General features: G+C 39.9%; 1 protein-coding gene across 1 annotated transcript; it reads left to right on the top strand.

Annotated features, from left to right (window-relative positions):
* Nucleotides 1-955: 955 nt before the first annotated feature.
* Nucleotides 956-9,770, top strand: wdr1 (WD repeat domain 1). The gene is made up of 15 exons (XM_084542845.1): nucleotides 956-1,253; nucleotides 2,239-2,360; nucleotides 3,128-3,218; nucleotides 3,307-3,454; nucleotides 3,698-3,878; nucleotides 4,931-5,008; nucleotides 5,190-5,270; nucleotides 5,644-5,877; nucleotides 6,224-6,313; nucleotides 6,671-6,825; nucleotides 7,582-7,669; nucleotides 7,781-7,891; nucleotides 8,107-8,280; nucleotides 8,380-8,524; nucleotides 8,852-9,770. The coding sequence occupies exons 1-15, from the start codon at nucleotides 1,238-1,240 to the stop codon at nucleotides 8,956-8,958; spliced, it is 1,821 nt and encodes a 606-aa protein (XP_084398971.1). The 5' UTR covers nucleotides 956-1,237; the 3' UTR covers nucleotides 8,959-9,770.
* Nucleotides 9,771-19,491: the final 9,721 nt, after the last annotated feature.

The following is a 19,491-nucleotide window of genomic DNA, read 5'->3' as shown; positions in this document are numbered from 1 at the left end:
TAGTATGTGATAACTAATTAAATGAATAAAAAGTAATTATTGAATCCTAATACACCGAAGACCAAATGGATTGGAAGAAAAGATACTAAATAGTCAGTTAAATGTAAAACAAACGTGCAGCACAACAATGTCCCCCTCTGTTTCATTCAGGGCAGCTTTGGGCCAAAGCTAGACAGGGCCCCTGAAACATGCCGTGGATTCCTGTTATTTATTGTGTCAGAGCTGTTGTTGAGATGAACGCAGGGGGGCGTTCTCTTGTCCCCCTGCTGAGGATGCACATTTTGGGTACTTCTCAGTGACACCTGTGACGACACAGTCTTTAAATTCTGTATTATTGTAACATATTATATTTCCACTGTCTGAAATGGCTCCATCCTAAATAGGTCAGGGGATTCCCCAGTCCTATTCCAGGCGTGTGATGCTCTCCACTGACGCAGAGGATGACATAAGATTTTAAAATCACCGTCATGAAAATGTGGATCAGCAGCTATCTCGGTGACACTTGCTAAACCTTTCTTAATTTACACTTTTGAGCAATTCATTTGGTTATTCATGCTGCCATAATTCCTCCGTGGACAAAGCAGCGTACTCCGTTATTTTGTGACATTGATGCCCTAAGTCAGGCCTCTCAGGCAACCCTTTATCACGCAAATCACTCGTCTTTGCTTTATAAGTATTTCTTGAATCCAAACTTAACGTAGGCTGCCTGATTCAATGTAATTTGCACATATTTTATATGTATATTGAAGATTATACAGTATTATGACATAGTAGTAATCTATAATTATTTTCTGGATACCTGGTTAAGGAAACAGGCACAATTGATGAAATCTGTGTTGCTTGTATTATAATGTATGTAATATATGTAATATTTGATGATTGTGAAATTACTTTTTCTGCTTGTCAAAGGACACATGGCTTTTAGAAAAAAAACCTGAGTGGCACAGACTTCGCCCTCAAACTGGCCAATTGGATCGGTGGCATAATTGCCCTGGAGCCTGAGAGACCATATTTAGGTGAAATTTATCCCAATAGATGCAGCGCACGGCTACTGGCTGACAGCCGCAGCGTAGTATCTGAGTTTACTATATATGGGCAAAGCCAGGCTGAGCGAGAGCTGCACCCGCTTCCGTGTTTGTGTGACCGGAGAGTGTAGCGCACTGGCACAGGAGCTTCTCTGTCTCCACTCTTTCATTCATTTAGAAGCGTAACGCCAAGCAAGAGGCAAGAAGAAAAAATGCCGTATGAACTGAGTAAGTCCGTTTATTTTTAATGAAGGAAAACGCAACGAAACTGTTAATATTATCAGCGACACTAGTCATCAGATCCGGCTAGTCATCCAGGTAGCTCGCAGCTAGCTAGCTAGCCTCGCCCATAGCTGCACGACTTTTGGCACTTCACCCCGCGTGTAAAAGGCAAAATCTGGGCTTATGCTGTGATGCTTTCACGTTTAGTGCACACATGTATCTGATGAGCGCGGTGTGTTATGAAGGTGCCCTGGCACCACAATGAAGCCGGTTAGAGCTCTGTCAAGTTAGCGTTAGCCAGTTTAGCTAACGTCAGCTAGAGGAAATAGTTGTGCTCGCATCGCATTGTTATGACATGTCCAGACAGGGGCTGTCTGACAGATAGTCAGGGACATGTATTGGGGAAGTGGCTCACAGAAAGCCGAATCATTGCTGTTGAGAAGAGTTTTCACAGTAAATGTAATGTTGCTGCTTGTGCAGAGGCGAACAAATGTCGAAACACAACTGCGAAAGCAATGCGGAAGCCCAGTAACTGCACCAATGTCGTTACTACAATGTACTGTTAGTGTAAGATCCAATGGGCTTAAACGACAGCTCTCATTTTCATGTATAGAAGATTAATGTATGCTGTATATTGATGGATGAGTGTTTTTTTATTCTTCACAATAGTTGTGCCCAAAGATAAAATCAGCCATTAAATAATCAGTAATGCATTTGGAATAATCTTGACAGAATGGCTTAGCAAAGTGAGGTTAAATTCATTTGACCAAAATGATTGAACATGGCAGTGCAGACCAACAGATCAGAAAAGTCCTGAAAATGATGAGCTCAGTGTTGCTGGCTGACTCAGGTTTTCAGGTTCCATCGGCGCCTTCAAAATACCACAGTCTGCAAGTGATCTCTTGTGTTGTAGTTCAATCGAGTACTTTCTTCAGTGTGATCTGGTTTAAACTTTACATTCTGTCTGCCTCTTTTTTTTTTTTTTTTTTAGAGCATGTATTCGCCGGCCTCCCGCAGATGGAGAGGGGAGTTGCAAAAGTGATTGGCGGTGATCCCAAAGGCAACAACTTTCTCTACACCAATGGGAAGTGTGTCATCATCAGGAACATTGAAGTAATTTGTTTAAGTTTTTTTTTTTTTTTTTTTTTTTTTTTTAAACAGTTTTTATTTCTTCTTAAAGCTGAATCTTCTTTTGGCCAACATTCACATTAGCTATCATTACACTTTACTCACTAACTGTAGTACCTTTCACCTTCTACCACACCCTCTGGGTACACTGCAATGTCAGACATTCTAGTGTGCCCTCTTAAAGCACCTGCTGTGGCACACTAGTGCAGCCTCTCTTGCACCTGCAACCACGCCTAAGGGTGACATCAGGGTGTACTAAATGCAGTCTGCATAAGGTTTTGAATTATGTTTTAGCAATTCAACCAATGTTTAATTGTCAATTTTTATAATTTATTAGTATTATTTTTTTTAATCTGATGGATTATATGTTTGAGTTGAACTGAGCAGTTGTTTAAAGGTGTATAATTTGTACAGTCATAAGTCTACATGTCCCTGTAAATTTTCTTAATTAATCTAACAAGTAAAAGTTAAGACTTTTTTCATGGCAGACATTTTTACTTATCGCAGTGAAGAGAGTGCATTAATAAAGGCTGCAGTCCTTAGTGGAGGTTTGCACATTCTAGTACACTGACATGGCTTACTGGGGCACTTAATGAATCTGTGCTTTCCCTGCTGCCTTTAGACAAATGGCCTCGTGTGAAAAAGCTCTAGATGAATGATGGCCAAATTTCCAAGTCCCACTTAAAAACTGACTGTTCCCTTGACCATGCATCGATTTATGGTTGTTGACTTTTGTTTCCTGTTTTCCAAAGAACCCGGCTATTGCGGACATTTACACTGAGCATGCCCATCAAGTGTCTGTTGCCAAGTATGCCCCCAGCGGATACTACATTGCATCTGGAGGTAAAATATGCTCATCACCACATGTGTGCTTACAGTTACTGGAGTAATGTTGATACTATAATAAAATAATTGTCCAAAAACCCTTCAGATGCATCAGGAAAGATCCGTATCTGGGACACCACCCAGAAGGAGCACATACTCAAGTATGAGTATACCCCTATTTCTGGGAAGATTAAGGACATTGCGTGGACAGAGGACAGCAAGAGAATTGCTGTTGTTGGGGAGGGACGAGAGAAGTGAGTATCTGTTGTTTTTTTTTTTTAATCACGGAGTGACTAGTGAGACCTCATTTAACTCTAACCATGATCACATAGTCTCCTGAGAAACTCCTCTTACTGTAAGCAGTCCCACTGATTAACAGTCTGCCTTATATGTTTGTTAAGGTGTCATTTTTGTGTATTTGTAATACATTTATTATTGACTGCTTCACAAACCCAGAAATATCAAACAATCGTACACATCTTTATCTCTTATTGCAGGTTTGGGGCTGTGTTCCTGTGGGACTCTGGCTCTTCCGTGGGAGAAGTGTCTGGACATGCAAAACTAATCAACAGCGTGGACATAAAGCAGACACGCCCTTACCGCCTTGCCACTGCCAGTGATGACACCTGCGGCTCCTTCTTTGAGGGGCCTCCTTTCAAGTTCAAGTTCACATTGCGGGTGAGTTTCTGGGATTAACATTTGTTGTTTACCATAGAAATTTGGTGTGTTTGTTTTTGTCGGACCCTTCTTCGAAAATAAGTGACTCTTCTGGTTAGAGGCTAGTGACTGCATTTTCTCTTTGGCTTACGTTCTCAATAAAAAAAATAAATAAATAAAAAAACTCACAGTTGTAGCCTTAAGACTTTCTCTGACTTTGAACTAGTTGCCTTGGTAATTTCAAATCTGGCTCAGCCTGGTGGTTTTTGACAGTGTTGCCTTGTTCCTCTGTTTCCATATTGCATAATCATCTTCCCCCATAAATTCTTGTAGAATGTGTGATCATTTAGGCTTTCCCTCTTGAAATGTTTAACACGTTTTTGGGCACCGAGTGAAGAGAATTTATCATTAAAGTCAAGAGGCATACTCACTCCCCTTGAATCTGTGTCTAATGCTTTTTTCTGCATACAAACCTGACAACTGTACAGTCCAGTATTGTAGTAAATTTGGATTTGGATTTCCACCCCTCTCGTGTGATTTTCAGGAACAATATCGTTTTTGGACGGCTGCAGGAAACTATTTTGATTACAGCTTCCTTAACAGTGTGTATTACTGTGTATGCATGCAATTTCTGGTCTTGCTTAATGCCGTACCTGAAGAGTCCCCAGCATTTTTTATTTATTTTTTATTTATTTTTTGCTGTGGTCAGCCATGACGGTTCAAAATGAGGAAGGACTGAGTTTCGGTCTGTCATGACAGCAATAACACAATGGCTTATTCTACTTGTCAGTGCTTGTGCTCAGTGTTAAATATGTAAATACACGGTCTGTATTTTCAGTGCAGTCTGCCTAAGCAGTTTTTTTTTTTTTTTTTTTTATTCTTATTCTTATATTAAGGTCAAACATTACAGTTCAAGAGAAAAATAATTGTTTGAATCTCAGTTTTGTTGCATACTCTATATAAAAAAAAAAATTCCAAATTCTATGAACTACATTTTTAAGGGAAAAAACATTTCTGTATGGATACTGTCTCACTTTCTTTCTTTCCTTCTTTCTCCTCGGTGAATACTAAAGGATCACAGCCAGTTTGTCAACTGCGTTCGCTTCGCTCCAGATGGAAGTCGGTTTGTCACAGCCGGCGCTGATGGCCAGGTAAGCACTGGATCACCAGGTGTAGGCATCATATGACCATTTCATTTTAATGAATTAACATGTGCAACGTCTACTGGCGTCTCAACCTAAGAAGAAAGGCTTATCTTGAAAAAACTCGTACAAATTATAGTTGTGTACAATATATTTTTTCTTGTCTTCCTAATAATTGTATTTTTCACAGATTTTCATGTACGATGGAAAGACTGGGGAACGCATTGGCTCACTGGGTGGAGAGAAGGCCCACAGTGGAGGAATCTATGCTGTAAGTGTTTATATGTTTAAATGAACTGTTTATCCTGCTATTCTCACACTTGATGAGTTTTGTTCTTCAGGAAAGCCAGCTATAATCACTGCGGGCATACAGTCTGCCTGGAGATTGTAAAGGCTGAAACGTTGCTTATTTCCCTATTCAAATTAGAGACTGTGTCCTGACGTGGCCTCCTTCTGTCCTTTAGTTACTGATTCATTTTTCCACTGATTGATGTGTTTTCCACATACCATTAGCGTTTCTGTTGTTGAATGGACATTTAAAGGTCACTTGAATATCCTTTGTACACAAAATGTCCAACTTTACATATACTGTATATTGATATCATACATTTTTTTTCTCCACCCCTCTTCCTCATATGTTGCAGGTCAGCTGGAGCCCTGACAGCTCCCAACTGATCTCTGCCTCAGGGGACAAGACGGTGAAGCTCTGGGATGTTGGTGCAGGTACAGCTGTCACCACCTTCAAGATGGGCACTGATGTGACAGACCAGCAGCTGGGCTGCCTGTGGCAGAACAACCACCTCCTCAGCATCTCCTTGTCGGGATACATCAACTACCTGGACAAGAGCAACCCTGACAGGCCCATTCGCACAATCAAGGTTAGACGCAACAGTTAAAGGATGCGGTTTCTGGATATTGTCAGCTGTGTTTCCGAACAGTAATAAAAGAGACTAAGCTAAGAGTGAGAGAACAGAGGGGTGTAACATTACAGTAGTATTCTTCTTGAAGCTCCAGTCGGACTCGGACAATAAACCAACTTTAATGTATTCAAGTCTATTACACGTTGCAGCAGCAGTACGGCAAAAAATGCAGAAGCACCCAAAATAGTCGTGTGACTTTCATGGGAAGTGATGTCTTCAAATCTAAAGGGAACATTGTACAAAACTAGAGTTATATATATTCTTGAAAGTATATTCTAAAAGCACGTACTTGTTCATTCTACAGGGTCACTCCAAGTCCATCCAGTGTCTGACAGTGCACAAAAATGAAGGGCGAGCATACATCTACTCGGGGAGTCACGATGGACACATTAATATCCTTTTAATGCGTTTGTAATGCAAACAATGAGGTTATTCTGTGGTGCATAGGGTGTGGTGTAAATATGCCAGATGTATCAAATGTTACAGAATAGATTATTTGAACTATTCATAATAATCCCAGCAACTATAGTTAGCTTGAGCCTACAGAATTGATGGTAAATGTTCAGAACATTGTCCAAGCAGTGTTTTTCTAAATGTGAGTAAAGTGTTGGTACTGAGCAACTCCTCAGGCTGGACGATTTGTGGAATGATGAAAGATTGCTGCTATCTTATACCACGCACCTTGTCTCCACTTTTCTGCAACACCTCTACCGTGTCTGCAGTCGTCATTTCCTTAATAATTGCCTCACATTACTGGGATGCCGAAACTGGAGAGAACGGCTGCTTCTCTGGGAAGGGACACGGCAACCAAGTGAGCAAGATGGTGACTGACGACGCCAATGAGCTGGTGACGTGCAGCATGGATGATACACTGCGCTACACCAGCATCACCAAGAAGGAGTACAGGTGGGCGCCCATACTCGTTGCTGTGTTCATGACATTAACTCAGAGGGGATCATAATGATTATCTGCTCACATAATTAGTACATCCTGTTTTAGAGGAGATTGAGTTTGGAACGTAGTAGTTTTATCTTTTCTGTTTTTTGTTATATTTAGAAATTCCCAAATACCTTTACATGGAGACTATTATTCACTTAGTAATTAGAATAAAAGCCTCATAAAATATATCTTAAAACCATCTCAGCTGGAACAGCCTGACCCGATCTGAAAGGTTTTCAGTGGGATTAAGAAGGGTAGTGTAAAGGTTTTGATAGTGTGTTCAACAGTGAATTTAACGCCTACTATTAATTTAAATGTTTGAACCTATTGTTTCTTATAGGGTGGAATGACTCTATTCTTTCTGAAAATAGAAACGTGGTGGTAGCAAAACAAAGACTTGTTCAGACTTGTTATTGAAGGACACAGACTTGATGTGGGCCGCGCAGTTAAAAGCGTGAATCTGTCCCAATCTGTTTTGGTCTTCTTCTTGTATTGAATGAGTTCAGATTTGCCACTTTGCTCATGTCACAAAAAAGAAAAATTTCTGATTATCGCTTTGTTACGTGTAAACACCTGTGTATCTTATCAGATTGTTGTGTTTATCATGCATGTTTATCCATCGCATCCATGTTAAGAATGATTTCCATCAGCTTAAAGAAAAAATGTCCACGTTAACATAACCAATATCACAATATATAAATATTCCTATCTGCTGGTTTTCAGTGCCTCCGATGTGGTGAAGATGGATGCGCAGCCTAAAAGTGTGTCAGTGGCATCAGGAGGGCTGTCACTGTCTGTGTGCATCGGGCAGGTAACGCCTTTGTCATCATTGCTTAGCGTATAGTTCAGAGACTCTACTCTTCTTATTTTTGTAAGCTATAGATCATATTGATATCTACAACATTCCTCCTGCGGTTCCTAGATTGTCTTGCTGAAGGACAAGAAGAAAGTCTTCTCACTGGACAGTCTTGGCTATGAAGCAGAGGTTGGCGTTATCCATCCTGGTGGCACCACTGCAGCAGTGGGGGGAGCAGTAAGTGGACATCTGTATGAATGATGTTGCCAAATATAAGTTCAAGTCAGCTTTGTGCTATCTCAGAAAATGCTTTTGATATCAAGAGATTAAATGTCTGCATTTTTTATGTAATAACAATCTATTTAGGTAACAACACTTCCTACACTCTTACTTTATTAGATTTTGATATATCTGATATTTCAATGACATATATTTGCTTTTTTCCACATTAGGATGGAAAAGTCCACCTGTACTCGATCCAGGGCAACACTCTGAAGGAGGAGAGTCAGGTTCTTGATGCTAAAGGTCCCATCACTGACATGGCCTACTCTAATGATGGAGCCTATCTGGCCGCCATTGATGAGAGGAAAGTTGCCACAGTTTACAATGTGGCAGACGGCTACTCGGTATAAATTTCCCAGTCTTATAAATCTATTTAGTCGGCTAGTCAGCGTCTAGTTCTTATAGTAGTTTGGTTTAATCATTCTCTTCTCTTTGTTGCCCAGGTCAAAAATGAGTTTTATGGACACCATGCCAAACCGGTGACTTTGGCCTGGTCGCCTGACAATGAGCACTTTGCAACTGGTGGGATGGACATGATGGTGTATGTCTGGACCGTTAGTGACCCAGACGAGAGGATCAAACTCCCAGGTTGGTCATACAAGCGCACAAGTACACTTACTAAGACCTGGCTTGAATGCAGATTTACACAGATGTACTGTATTTACGTATTTTCTCTGCATGATCCATCCTGCAAAAATATGCATATGTGCAACAACATTCAGATTTATGGTTTGAAGTTTTTAGTTTGTCGTCAGTAACTTTATGTAACTGCATCAGATCATGGACATTATGAATGCCGATCATTTACTGTTAAGCGAATGGAACTTGACTTGATAATTTAACGCTCTTCTGTGTGAAAACTGCTCTGTGTTAATATCTTTGTAACAAGATTGTTTCATGGTTCAATGTCTGCAGATACTCATCGACTGCACCACGTTAGCGGCCTGGCCTGGATAGATGAGCACACCCTAGTCACTGCCTCCCATGATGCCAGCATCAAGCAGTGGACTATTAAATACTGAGCTGCAAGCAGACAAGCACCCACATCTCCAGGGACAAGGACTACTGTAGAATCCAAGCTTTCCTCTTCTTCTTTTTTTTTTTTTTTTTTAAAACTGTGCTTTCACTATCTAAACGGTATTCTATGCTGTATGTAAAAAAAAATCTGACTTGTAAGTGGTTACGGTTGGGTGGGGAAACTCGCATAATAATGATCTGATACATGTCTCTGATGTGTGTAACCTCATCTCACTCAGATGAAATGTTCAAGTATACAGTGTAACCATGAGTGCTTTTACACCTCTTTGAGCATTATGGACCCAGAAAAATATTTCTAAGCTCATCATTCCATATATTGCATCACAGGTTAAGGAAAGAACCAAAAGCATTTTTTTCTTTCTTTCTTTCTTTCTTTCTTTTTTTTTTTTTTTTTTTTTTTAAATCTTGTTTAAAGAAATTAAACCTTTTGGTTACATTCCTCAAATGAGCAGTAACTGGTCCTAACTGCCGACGCCTGTCACTTTTTATTTTGGGGTGAGTGTTTTTTGCATTGTTGCTTTGTCCTAGTTTTCAGACTTTTTCGTGATTCACAACTCTTCCTGTTGGACTGGGGAGCAATAATAGGAACTGAGAGATTAACGTATGTATACAGTCGAGATGCTGTCTGTTCAGTTAACGGTTCTGTGTTGTTGCTGTGTTTTTGTTTGGACCCACTATGCTCGTCTCACCTTTTTCTTTTTCTTTTTTTTTTCTTTTTTCTATGTCTTTATGCATCCACTTCCAAAGTGGAAGTGATTCATTAATAATAATAATAAAATACTTTTTATGCATTTGCCCTCACGTGCCCTAATCCTACTTAAAGTGCAAATTGTCCCAAGAGAATCTCAATCACAATTTTATGGTGTAGCTGATTACCATTTGAGCCCTGTGATAGACTGGCGACCCGTCCAGGGTGTACCCCGCCTCTCGCCCGATGACAGCTGGGATAGGCTCCAGCAGACGCCCGCGACCCTTCACAGGACAAGTGGTTACAGAAGATGAATGAATGAATGAATGAATACCATTTGTGGGTGCAGAGTGACAGAAGATAACAAAAAGGCAATTTTAAAGGTCAGCCCTGCCATAGACTGGTCACCTGTCCAGGGTGTACGCTGTCTCTCGTCCAAAGACAGCTGGCATAGGCTCCAGCCCCCCGTGACCCTTCACAGGACAAGCTGTTACAGAAGATGAATGAATGAATGCATTTTAAAGGTCATTCATGTCTCAAAGAATACTTGATGTGATTGATAATCCTTATCTGCGCATTGGACATTATCATGTCAATGTCACCGTTACAGTGCCTTTGGCCCCTTCAAGTCTTTTTTTTTTTTTTGTTGTTGAGAGAATATATATATATAAAAAATCTGAGCAGGGTCAGTGCAGTAGTAGATCACAGTACATTTAAACAACATTTTATTAACTTTTTATATATATATACAAATAACAATGACCAAAGCAATAGCAAATAATGTATAATGTATAAGTGTACTAAACAACAAAACAATTAAAAGGTAAGGAAAGAAAAGTAAATAACAGAATAGTAGTAATGAAAGTATAAAAATAAATAAATAAAGGGGGGGGGGGGGGGGGGCAGCAGTAGTGATGATCTTCAAGCTATTGTAACATTCTCATCCTCCAAAAATTCCAAAAAAGGTTTCCATATTTTAGCAAATTGTTTTCTCTTCCCTCTAACAATATATGTAAGTCTTTCCAATGCAAGATATGTTGCAATCTCCTTCAACCATAACTTAACAGAGGGCAATTGTATACTTTTCCAGAAAACAACAATCAGTCTTCTAGCTTGAAGAAGCCCAGAATCAATCAATACTGATTGTTTAGAATTGACAGCCAAATTTTCAGGGTATATACCCAAGATACAAAGTTTCGCTTGCAGGCTAACGTTCTTACACACCATCTGGGAAATGGCCCCCATCACATTTTGCCAAAATGACTGTATTTTTGAGCATCCCCAAACACAATGGAACAATGTTCCTTTTTCCTCTAAACATTTGCAACAGACATCTGGAATATTAGGACAGATTTTATTTAATTTCACTGGGGTGATATAAGTTCGCATTAGCCATTTATATTGGAGCAATTTCAATTTTGTATTAATTGAATTTTGCTGTGCCTTTAAGCATGCCACTTCCCAGTCTTCTTCAAGTATATCATCTCCCACATCGACTTTCCATGCTTCTAATCTGTCTTTGGATGATTCCTTTTCATGAGATACCAAAGTCCCATAAAACAAAGACACTAGACCCTTTTTAGCCAGATTTGTAATAATTAGGTTTTCAAGGTTTGTCAAAGGTGGCTCAGACATTAGGTCTTTATATTTTGATGATCTAAAATGTTTCAGTTGTAAATATTTGAAAAAATGTTTCATTGGTATATCATATTCCTTACACACTTGCTCAAAGGTAAGTAGTTTGCCATTTCTGTATAGGCACCCTACACATTGCACACCTTTAGTTGCCCAAAGCTTGAAACCACCATCACCTCTACCTGGTGTAAAGTCATTGTTTCCCCATATAGGAGAAAAGCGAGATAAAGCAGGGATGTCTCCAATATGATGATGTACACGATACCAAATGTCAATGGCATTTTTAAGAAAGGTTTTTTTTTGTCTTTTTTCCCAATGTTTTAAAATCTGCTGAATATAGATACAACTTGAGGGGTAGTTCTGATGTAGTTGTTTGCTCAATATGTACCCACGCTGGAAGAATATCTGAGCTAAAATAAAACGAAGCAGAGTGTAATTGAGCAGACCAGTAATACCACCGCAGATTTGGAAGACGAAGGCCACCTCTCTCATACGGCATGTAAAGCAATTTCAATCGCAGTCTAGCTTTTTTATTGTTCCAAATGAATTTAGCAAGAATGTTGTTAATTTTATCAAAAAAACACTTAGGAAGTGGGAGTGGGATTGACTGGAAAAGGTACAGGAATTTTGGCAGTATATCCATTTGATTACAGTACATTTAACTTTTCCTGTGAGTCATCCACAATGACGGAAGCAAATATTCAACTAATGAATATTTGTTCCAGTGAAAACCCAATATATTAGCAGATTACTTGGAATAGTCACAATATTGATCGCAATATTTTACTGCAGACGCTTGGAAGTGTGATTAAAGGACCCGCATTAGGTTCCAGTTTGTCCATGTCAACAATGATTCTTCTGCTTATACAAATGTCATGGAGTTCCTCAGGGTTCTGTGCTAGGACTAATACTCTTCACATTATACATGCTTCCCTCAGGCAAAATTATTGGTAACCACATAAACTTCCATTGCTATGCAGATGACACCCAGCGGTATTCATCCATGAAACCAGATGAAACTAATCGGCTGGTTAAACTCCAAGCATGCCTCAGACAAAACAGAGTCATTGTATCATCAGTCATTGTATTTGGCCCTAAACATCTCAGAGATTCATTATCTAATCACTTAGTTTCTCTGGATGGGATTACCTTGGCCTCCAGTACTACTGTGAAAAACCTTGGTGTTATATTTGACAAGGATATGTCCTTTAATTTGCACATAAAGCAAGTGACCAGGACTGCCTTTCACTTGCATAATATCATCAAAATTAGGAACATCCTGTCTCAGAGTGATGCTGAAAAATGAATTTATGCATTTATGCCTTCCAGGCTGGATTACTGTAATTCATTACTGTCTGGCTGTCCAAATAGCTCTTTAAAAAACCTCCAATTGATTCAAAATGCCGCAGCAAGAGCATTGACAGGAATTAGCAAGAGAGATCATATTACTCCAGTTTTAACTTCTCTTCATTGGATCTCAAAGTGCAGGCCTACTTGTGGTTCCTAGAGTCAAAAAGTAAAAGGTAGAGGCTTCAGCTATCAGGCCAATCTCCCGTGGAACCAGCTCCCAGGATTAAGTCTTTCTTTTTTGATAAATCTTACAGTTTGGGCTGGACTGAACCATCTCTTAGCTATGCTGCCATAGGCCTAGGCTGCCGGGGGATGATGCACTGAGTATCTCTACTCTCACACAAAGCTCCTCTCATTTCTTTTCTCTGACAAGATGTCCTGTCCTCTAATTTCTTATCTATATTTCTTCTCTATTACTGTTCATGCAGTTGTGTGCTACTGCTGTATAGCATGTTAACTGCTGTGTCCCCCTCTCTCCCCTCCCCTCGCCCCTCCCCTCCTCGTCCATCTTCTTGTGAGTGTCTCTGGCCTGGAGTTGTGTGTTTCTGATCTGTGGAGCTCCGTACTACATCTGTTGTTCTGGTCTCATCAACCTGCTCCAGTCTTCATGGCCTGCAGTTATCCACTCCTACCTGAATGCACCATTCTCCAACCTGCCTTTCATCACCTTCCTAAAATAATGGCCTAAGTCATTTATTGACAAAAATAAGTTTGTTGCCTAAAGCAACTCCTCATGATGTCCCATGTAGTATAATGACCTATGTCAAGACTGTCTAAGTCAGAAGACAATGACTTAGGCAGTTTTACGAGCTTTTCAAGATGGCGGCCTCGTCAAGAAGAATGAAAGTCTACCTAGCCACTGAAATTATCTCCATGATTCAGGGCTCGTCCACTATTGGTATTTAATTTTTATTCAGTCTTTCTAATCACCATTTTAGTTAAATAGCTAAGTCCATGAAGCTATCATTTAGTAAAGGGTGGAAAGGCTCCAGAATACAAGTGATAGGCTTTCTGTTAACTTTTCAAACAATAGTTTGTCTACAGTTTTTGTCTAATTTTTTCCACATTACATAATCTAATTAAGAAAGATTTAAATACCATATTGTATAATCTAACAGCTAGGTATTATGCGTTTGACTAAAAAATAACTACAAAATGTTTTTATTTAATGAAAATCCCCCTTGAACATATTTGACTGGCCTGTTGTGCAGTGTCTAAAGGCAGCTTGTGCACCCCAAGAAGTGCATGCAAACCACTTTGGAAATCCTTGATGTAGCTTAATACAAGTGACCACAAGGCAATGAATGTTTTTCAGAATGATCAAACATTTGTGACTGCACAGCTGGGTTGAAATGTTTTTGATAAGAGGTACACTACTAGACAATTCTGACACCAATCAGGCCTCATCTACTGAAAATGACATTAAGACCGGCGTTGAAGAGATGAAGCAGCAGGCCAAGATTCTGTTTCAGTTGGAGCAGACAATACCTTAAACATTCCCACTGATGTTGTTGAAGATGCCAAGCAGACACATCCACACCATGAAGAGGACATATCCGATTATAATGACGGCATCACAGATCCAGACTATACCCTATCCTGTGATGAGTTCTCTGCCCCTGAATATGAAGACAGCCTAACCATGGTCGCAACAACTCCAGAACAGCAGGATAAGGATGAGGATGGGTCAAAAGGAAAAGAAATAAACGCCTTAATCCGGGAACATGGAAGAAAAATGAATCCAAGGAGAAACATCTCAAAGGAATGTCATACAAGAGCAAAGGTGGCAAAGAAATAAGTGCAAAGGCTGTGGGTCCTCCCTGCAACTCGAAGTTATGTTCAACTCGAGACTGCCAAGTCATTATAGAATAAAAGGAGCAGTGGATATTTCACAAGATTTGAGCAATGAACACCTGGGAAGAACGTCGGTTATATGCCACCGCTTCGGTCACAAAGGTTAACATGTAGCAAAAGGAAGTTGCTGAAGGATCCCGATGCAATTCATCATTGTCCTACTGACTAAAACTTTAAGATGGAACAAGTCTCAAAGTGTGCAAGGCACTTTTTTCCTCCACACTTGAAAGAACCATTACACACTGGCTGAACAAACACAACCTCAACCATGACGAACAAGTGGCAGTGTCACCGTCTAAATCTGGACCTAAGAGTGGCAAGCATGTAAAGCTTTAAATTGATGTCAAGGATTTCCTTAAGGACTTGTTGGGGGACCTTCCCACTGTTGATTCACACTACTGCAGAAGCACAGAGACCTACAAAGACAAGAAATTTAAGATGTTAATTACCACATTTGGCATCAGATTTATTTATTTATTTTTAAGTTAAAGAATGTATGATGATACTGTTCTGCTGTCACTCCTCCATGGCGCAGAGTCAGACCATGAACGTGCACTTCCTGATTTTGTAAAGTGGTGTGACGACAGCCTTCTCGACCTCAATGTCCTTAAAACTAAGGAACTCATCATTGATTTTAGAAAAAAAGTGACAAATACCTCAGTATGCAGGATTCATGGTGAGGATGTGGAGATTGTAAATTCGTATAAATATCTGGGTACAGTTTTTGATTCTCAGCTGAAGTTTGAAATTAACTCTGAGTCAGGGGTCAAACGGGCCCAGCAGAGTCCATTTATTGCGCAGGATGAATTCCTTCGGGGTCTCCAGATCTATACTGTGCACTGTGTATTTGTCATATATTGAGAGCCTTCTTACCTTTTCTTTCACTTGTTGGTTTGGTAATATAACAGTGAAGGACCGAAACTGTTTAAATAATATTGTGAAAGTGTGCTCCAAAATTATTGGAATCCAAATGTGCGAATTGAATTTTTTTTGGAAGAAACGTGTCCTCCAAAAAGCAAAAAGTCTGATGAACCAACATCATATTCTTGGAGATGAATTTGTTCTTATGCCATCAGGTCGGCATTACTTGCAGCCTCCTGGAAAGACAAACCGTTATGCAAGATAATTTATTCCTTCAGCAATTACGCTGTTAAATACTGAGTTGAGGAAATAATTATTGACTGATCTGTTCTTGGCACAATGCACTTTAGGTAGTACGGATATGTGCAATTCATCTCCCATTTATTTATTCAGTTTTTATTACTTTTTTTGGCAATTTTTAAATTTTTTAGTTATTAATGTGTTTTAATAAGCACACATTACCTTTTATTCTGGGCTGCTATTTTTATCTTATTTTTATCTTACTTTATTCTCTATCAGGACAAGCAGTTATTTGTATTCTTTTTATCATTATTTATTCTGCTTCTGATGTTTTTTACTTATTAATTGTACTTGGACCCAGGCTATATCATGCTACTCCTGCTATGCACTTTTGTTGTGTGAATGGCTGTATGTTCAGATGGTGGACTGTAGAAACTGAATTGCCCTTTGGGGATTAATAAAGCTTTCTGTATTTTGTGTATGTGCCAGTTACAGCTGTCCAAATGGGGGTTTCCATAAAAAACTAAACAGAAGAGCGCAGACATAAAAATAAACATAACTTAAAAGATCATGACATTAAAAGATCTGTATAGGGAAATTTGTCACTAATGTTGATCTTGATTCCTCAGACTGAACAAAGAACAAACTCTGCTACAGGTAGAAACAAGTATAATCTCAAATACTTTTTTTTCCAGCTCTAGGGAATACAGTAGGTAGGTTGATAAAATGTGTGGAAAATAGCTAAAGGGAAAAAAAATAGTCAGAGGGGTTGTATTTCTCTCTCAACATTTACGCACAGTTTCCTACTTGAGACAGAAGAGACAGTGATAAAGGTTAACTGAGGATTTATGCCTCTCTCTTTCTCTCTCTCTCTCTAGCACCACAGGTAGTGGGTCAAACAATGATCTGCCTTTTGGATAACTGCAATGCCTCTTTTAGGAGAAGCAATACACTTTAACAGAAACAGTGTATTTTGTTTTGGGATGAAAAGCAGCTTGGTTGGGAGTCCTGCCAGAGAAGACAAAAGAGCAAGAGGAACACACGGTATGTATTTGTTAAATTAAACTGTGTTGTATAGGCCGTATTTAACATTTTGATTAATATTTGATGCAACCACTTGTGAGAGTAAGCAGAGTGATCAGCTTTTTCGGATAGAAAATCAGCCTTCCATGCTTTTTCTCTACCCTTGAGATGCATCATGGGTGAAGAAGATGGCACCAGTGTGTGTGTGGCCCGCTGTCTGTCACTGCCAACGTTCTGTGTTTGTGTTTGTCAACTACTGATATTACTGATGTACGATGGACAAACACCGCTGGATATTCAAATTCCTTCCGAAGACCTAGTGAAGTTGGATTATGGTGGATATAAAACTTTGCCCAAGCACCTATTAGGGATCCTAGCTCACCTCTGCCGTGCCCCAGCTCCACTTTCCCAGTGTGAGCGCCGCCGCCTCATCCGCCCTGACCTGTCGTCGGCCCAGATGAGGTGTTCCAGCCCCAAGGCCTCAGTGTAAATCGGCGAAACCTGCACCCTCTGGGTCGGGCTCCACGGGCACCTACGGCCACAGACCTGCCGATTCCTGCCAGGTTTTGCATGGTAAATACTAGATCTTAAATGAATTCTTCAGGTCCAGAGGATTGGTTTCTCTCTGTGTGACTGAGGCATGGCTGAATGTCGGTGGGTCCAGTGTTTTCACAGAATTTTTATGCGCTGATTGCTTCTATTTTAACTCCCCGTGGACGTCAGGCCGAGGAGTGGAATAGAGACCATCTATAAGAGCAGCTGCACGTGTAAGCAGCTATCGCAGTCATCCTCATCCTCATGAACTTTGAGTTTTGAGTTTATTTGAGCTGGGTCGCCCGCATAAGGACTTTTTAAGCAACTTCTCTGATGTCTTGGCTGAAATAATGCTAATGTTTCATTTCACCTGCAAGATGGTTGAGACACTTTGGCTCAATTAAAAAAGCCAACAGGAAGCCTAGTACTAAATTTGGGCCCTGGTCAGACACCAGTGCTTTAGAGCTGAGCGCTGAGTGTCATTTCAAATGCTAAGGGACTGCTGGATCTTTAATGCCTCCCCTGCTGGTTGTGAAAACTTTCTCCACTTTTGTATTGATAAGGTCACCTCCACCAGGGCTCTAATCTCACCTCTTACTCATGACCACTCAGTCTCTGTCACCTGCCCTACTGTGTTTGGTAAGTTTGAGCACGTGACTCTTTTTTTTTTCTTTTTTTTTTCAGGAGACTGCTGGTCATTTGAAGCCATCAGGGTCTCCATACGATACTATCCCACCTCAATTACTAAAAGAGGTTTTCCCCACGGTAGGGCCATCAGTTGTTGCAGTTGTAAATAGCAGTCTGTCTTCAGGTCTTGTCCCTGAAAATTTTAAAACTTGGTCTAGATCCTGCAGTTGAAATGATAGTGTACAGTGAATCGATGGCCTTCCTGGAATAGAGCAATATTCTCTTCCAGTCCGGTTTTAAAACCCTGCACGGCACTGAATCGTCTCTTTTAAGAGTGTTTAATGATATCTTTTTAGCTAAAGACTCCGGTGACTGTGTCATTCTTGTGCTTTTAGATATCACTGCTGCTTCCGACACAGTCGACCATGAAGTCTCTCATTTGGAGTAGTGGGTGGGCATCAGGGGTTAAGCTCTGGGGTGGTTCAGGTCAGGAGCTGTTGCGGCCCCACAGTTGTGAAATGATTAACCTCTACACATCAGACAGACCTCTTCTCTGTCTCTTTTTAATTGATTTATTAAAACCCATCTTTTCTGCTTGGCCTTTAAGATGTTGAATTTATTTTATTTTATTGTATGGCAGCTGTTTATGGAGAGAATTTTGTTCCTTTATTATGCAATCAAATAGAATAGATTCGAAACCAAAAAAGGGATTTGAGAGCAAAAAAGAGTAAGTTGCAATCAAAAATATTTTTTTTGAGATCAAAAGTATTTTTTTTAAGTAAAAACATACGACCATTTTGCTTATAAATCAGTCCTCTGTGCTTTCAAGTTAAAAACCTTTGCTTGCAAATCAGTCCTCTTTGCGAGTTCCTGAGTTCCACGGACTCGTTCCTGAGTCCAAACGCACATCGGGCCGAAGCCGTTTCTGGTCTGTTTTTAGGGGTTGTTGCGGATATGTGCCAGCGCCGATCCAGCACCGCCTGATCATCCCGTTACAGATGCGTAACGGGTGCGTGAAACGATTCCGCCTACCGGAGCTGTGCCGGATGTGTTACGATTCCGCTTAAATCACCACTGGATTGTCCTTTTGCCTTATTTTCGGCATTTTTGTCAGTTAGGGATGATGTGGACCACATCCAAAATACTCAAACTGTGTGAAGAACTCCGTGGAATAAACATTTTCAAAACAACATGGTTACCTGTCTGCAGGGCCGTTTCTAGCTTTGTGGGGACCCTAGGCAAGATGCTGTTTGGGGGCCCCTAGTTTGTGATACTATGATAAAGAGATTCCTAACCCTTTGATGGTCCACTAAGATGAAACAATCTATTACACTAAAAATTGAACATCTTAAGTTGAGCCACTCAGGCAAGTTAAACTGATAAAAAAAACTACCATACAAGGAAAACAACAATCCTCTATATTTCAATAAAAAACAGATTCTTAATGTTTATAAAAATGTTTAATTTAAATAAAAAAATACAACAAACCCACATCTATTTTAAAGTGCAACAACGAAAAACAAAAACAACACTAAAAATAATGCTTATTTAACATCAGTCTCACACTTAAAGGGATAAAACCTGACAGACTTAATCAAAGTAAGAATAGTTTATTCTCAGTAACGGTCATTTTTACGGTGACTCACATTGTCCTCAAAATGTCTGCTTCCTGGCTTTTTTATTTGCTAAGTCATCAATGATGGCC

Source organism: Chelon labrosus (assembly GCF_963514085.1).
Source record: "Chelon labrosus genome assembly, chromosome: 4".
In the NCBI taxonomy this organism is placed as follows: Eukaryota; Metazoa; Chordata; class Actinopteri; order Mugiliformes; family Mugilidae; genus Chelon; species Chelon labrosus.
Note: the sequence above shows the minus strand (reverse complement) of the source record. Positions and strands in the feature narration are given on the sequence as shown.

Excerpts from the sequence above, each read along its gene's own strand:
- wdr1 (XM_084542845.1), top strand. Across the intron at positions 5,878-6,223 it reads GGCCCATTCGCACAATCAAG|GGTCACTCCAAGTCCATCCA; the intron begins GTTAGACGCAAC and ends TTCATTCTACAG. Across the intron at positions 7,670-7,780 it reads TGTCTGTGTGCATCGGGCAG|ATTGTCTTGCTGAAGGACAA; the intron begins GTAACGCCTTTG and ends TGCGGTTCCTAG.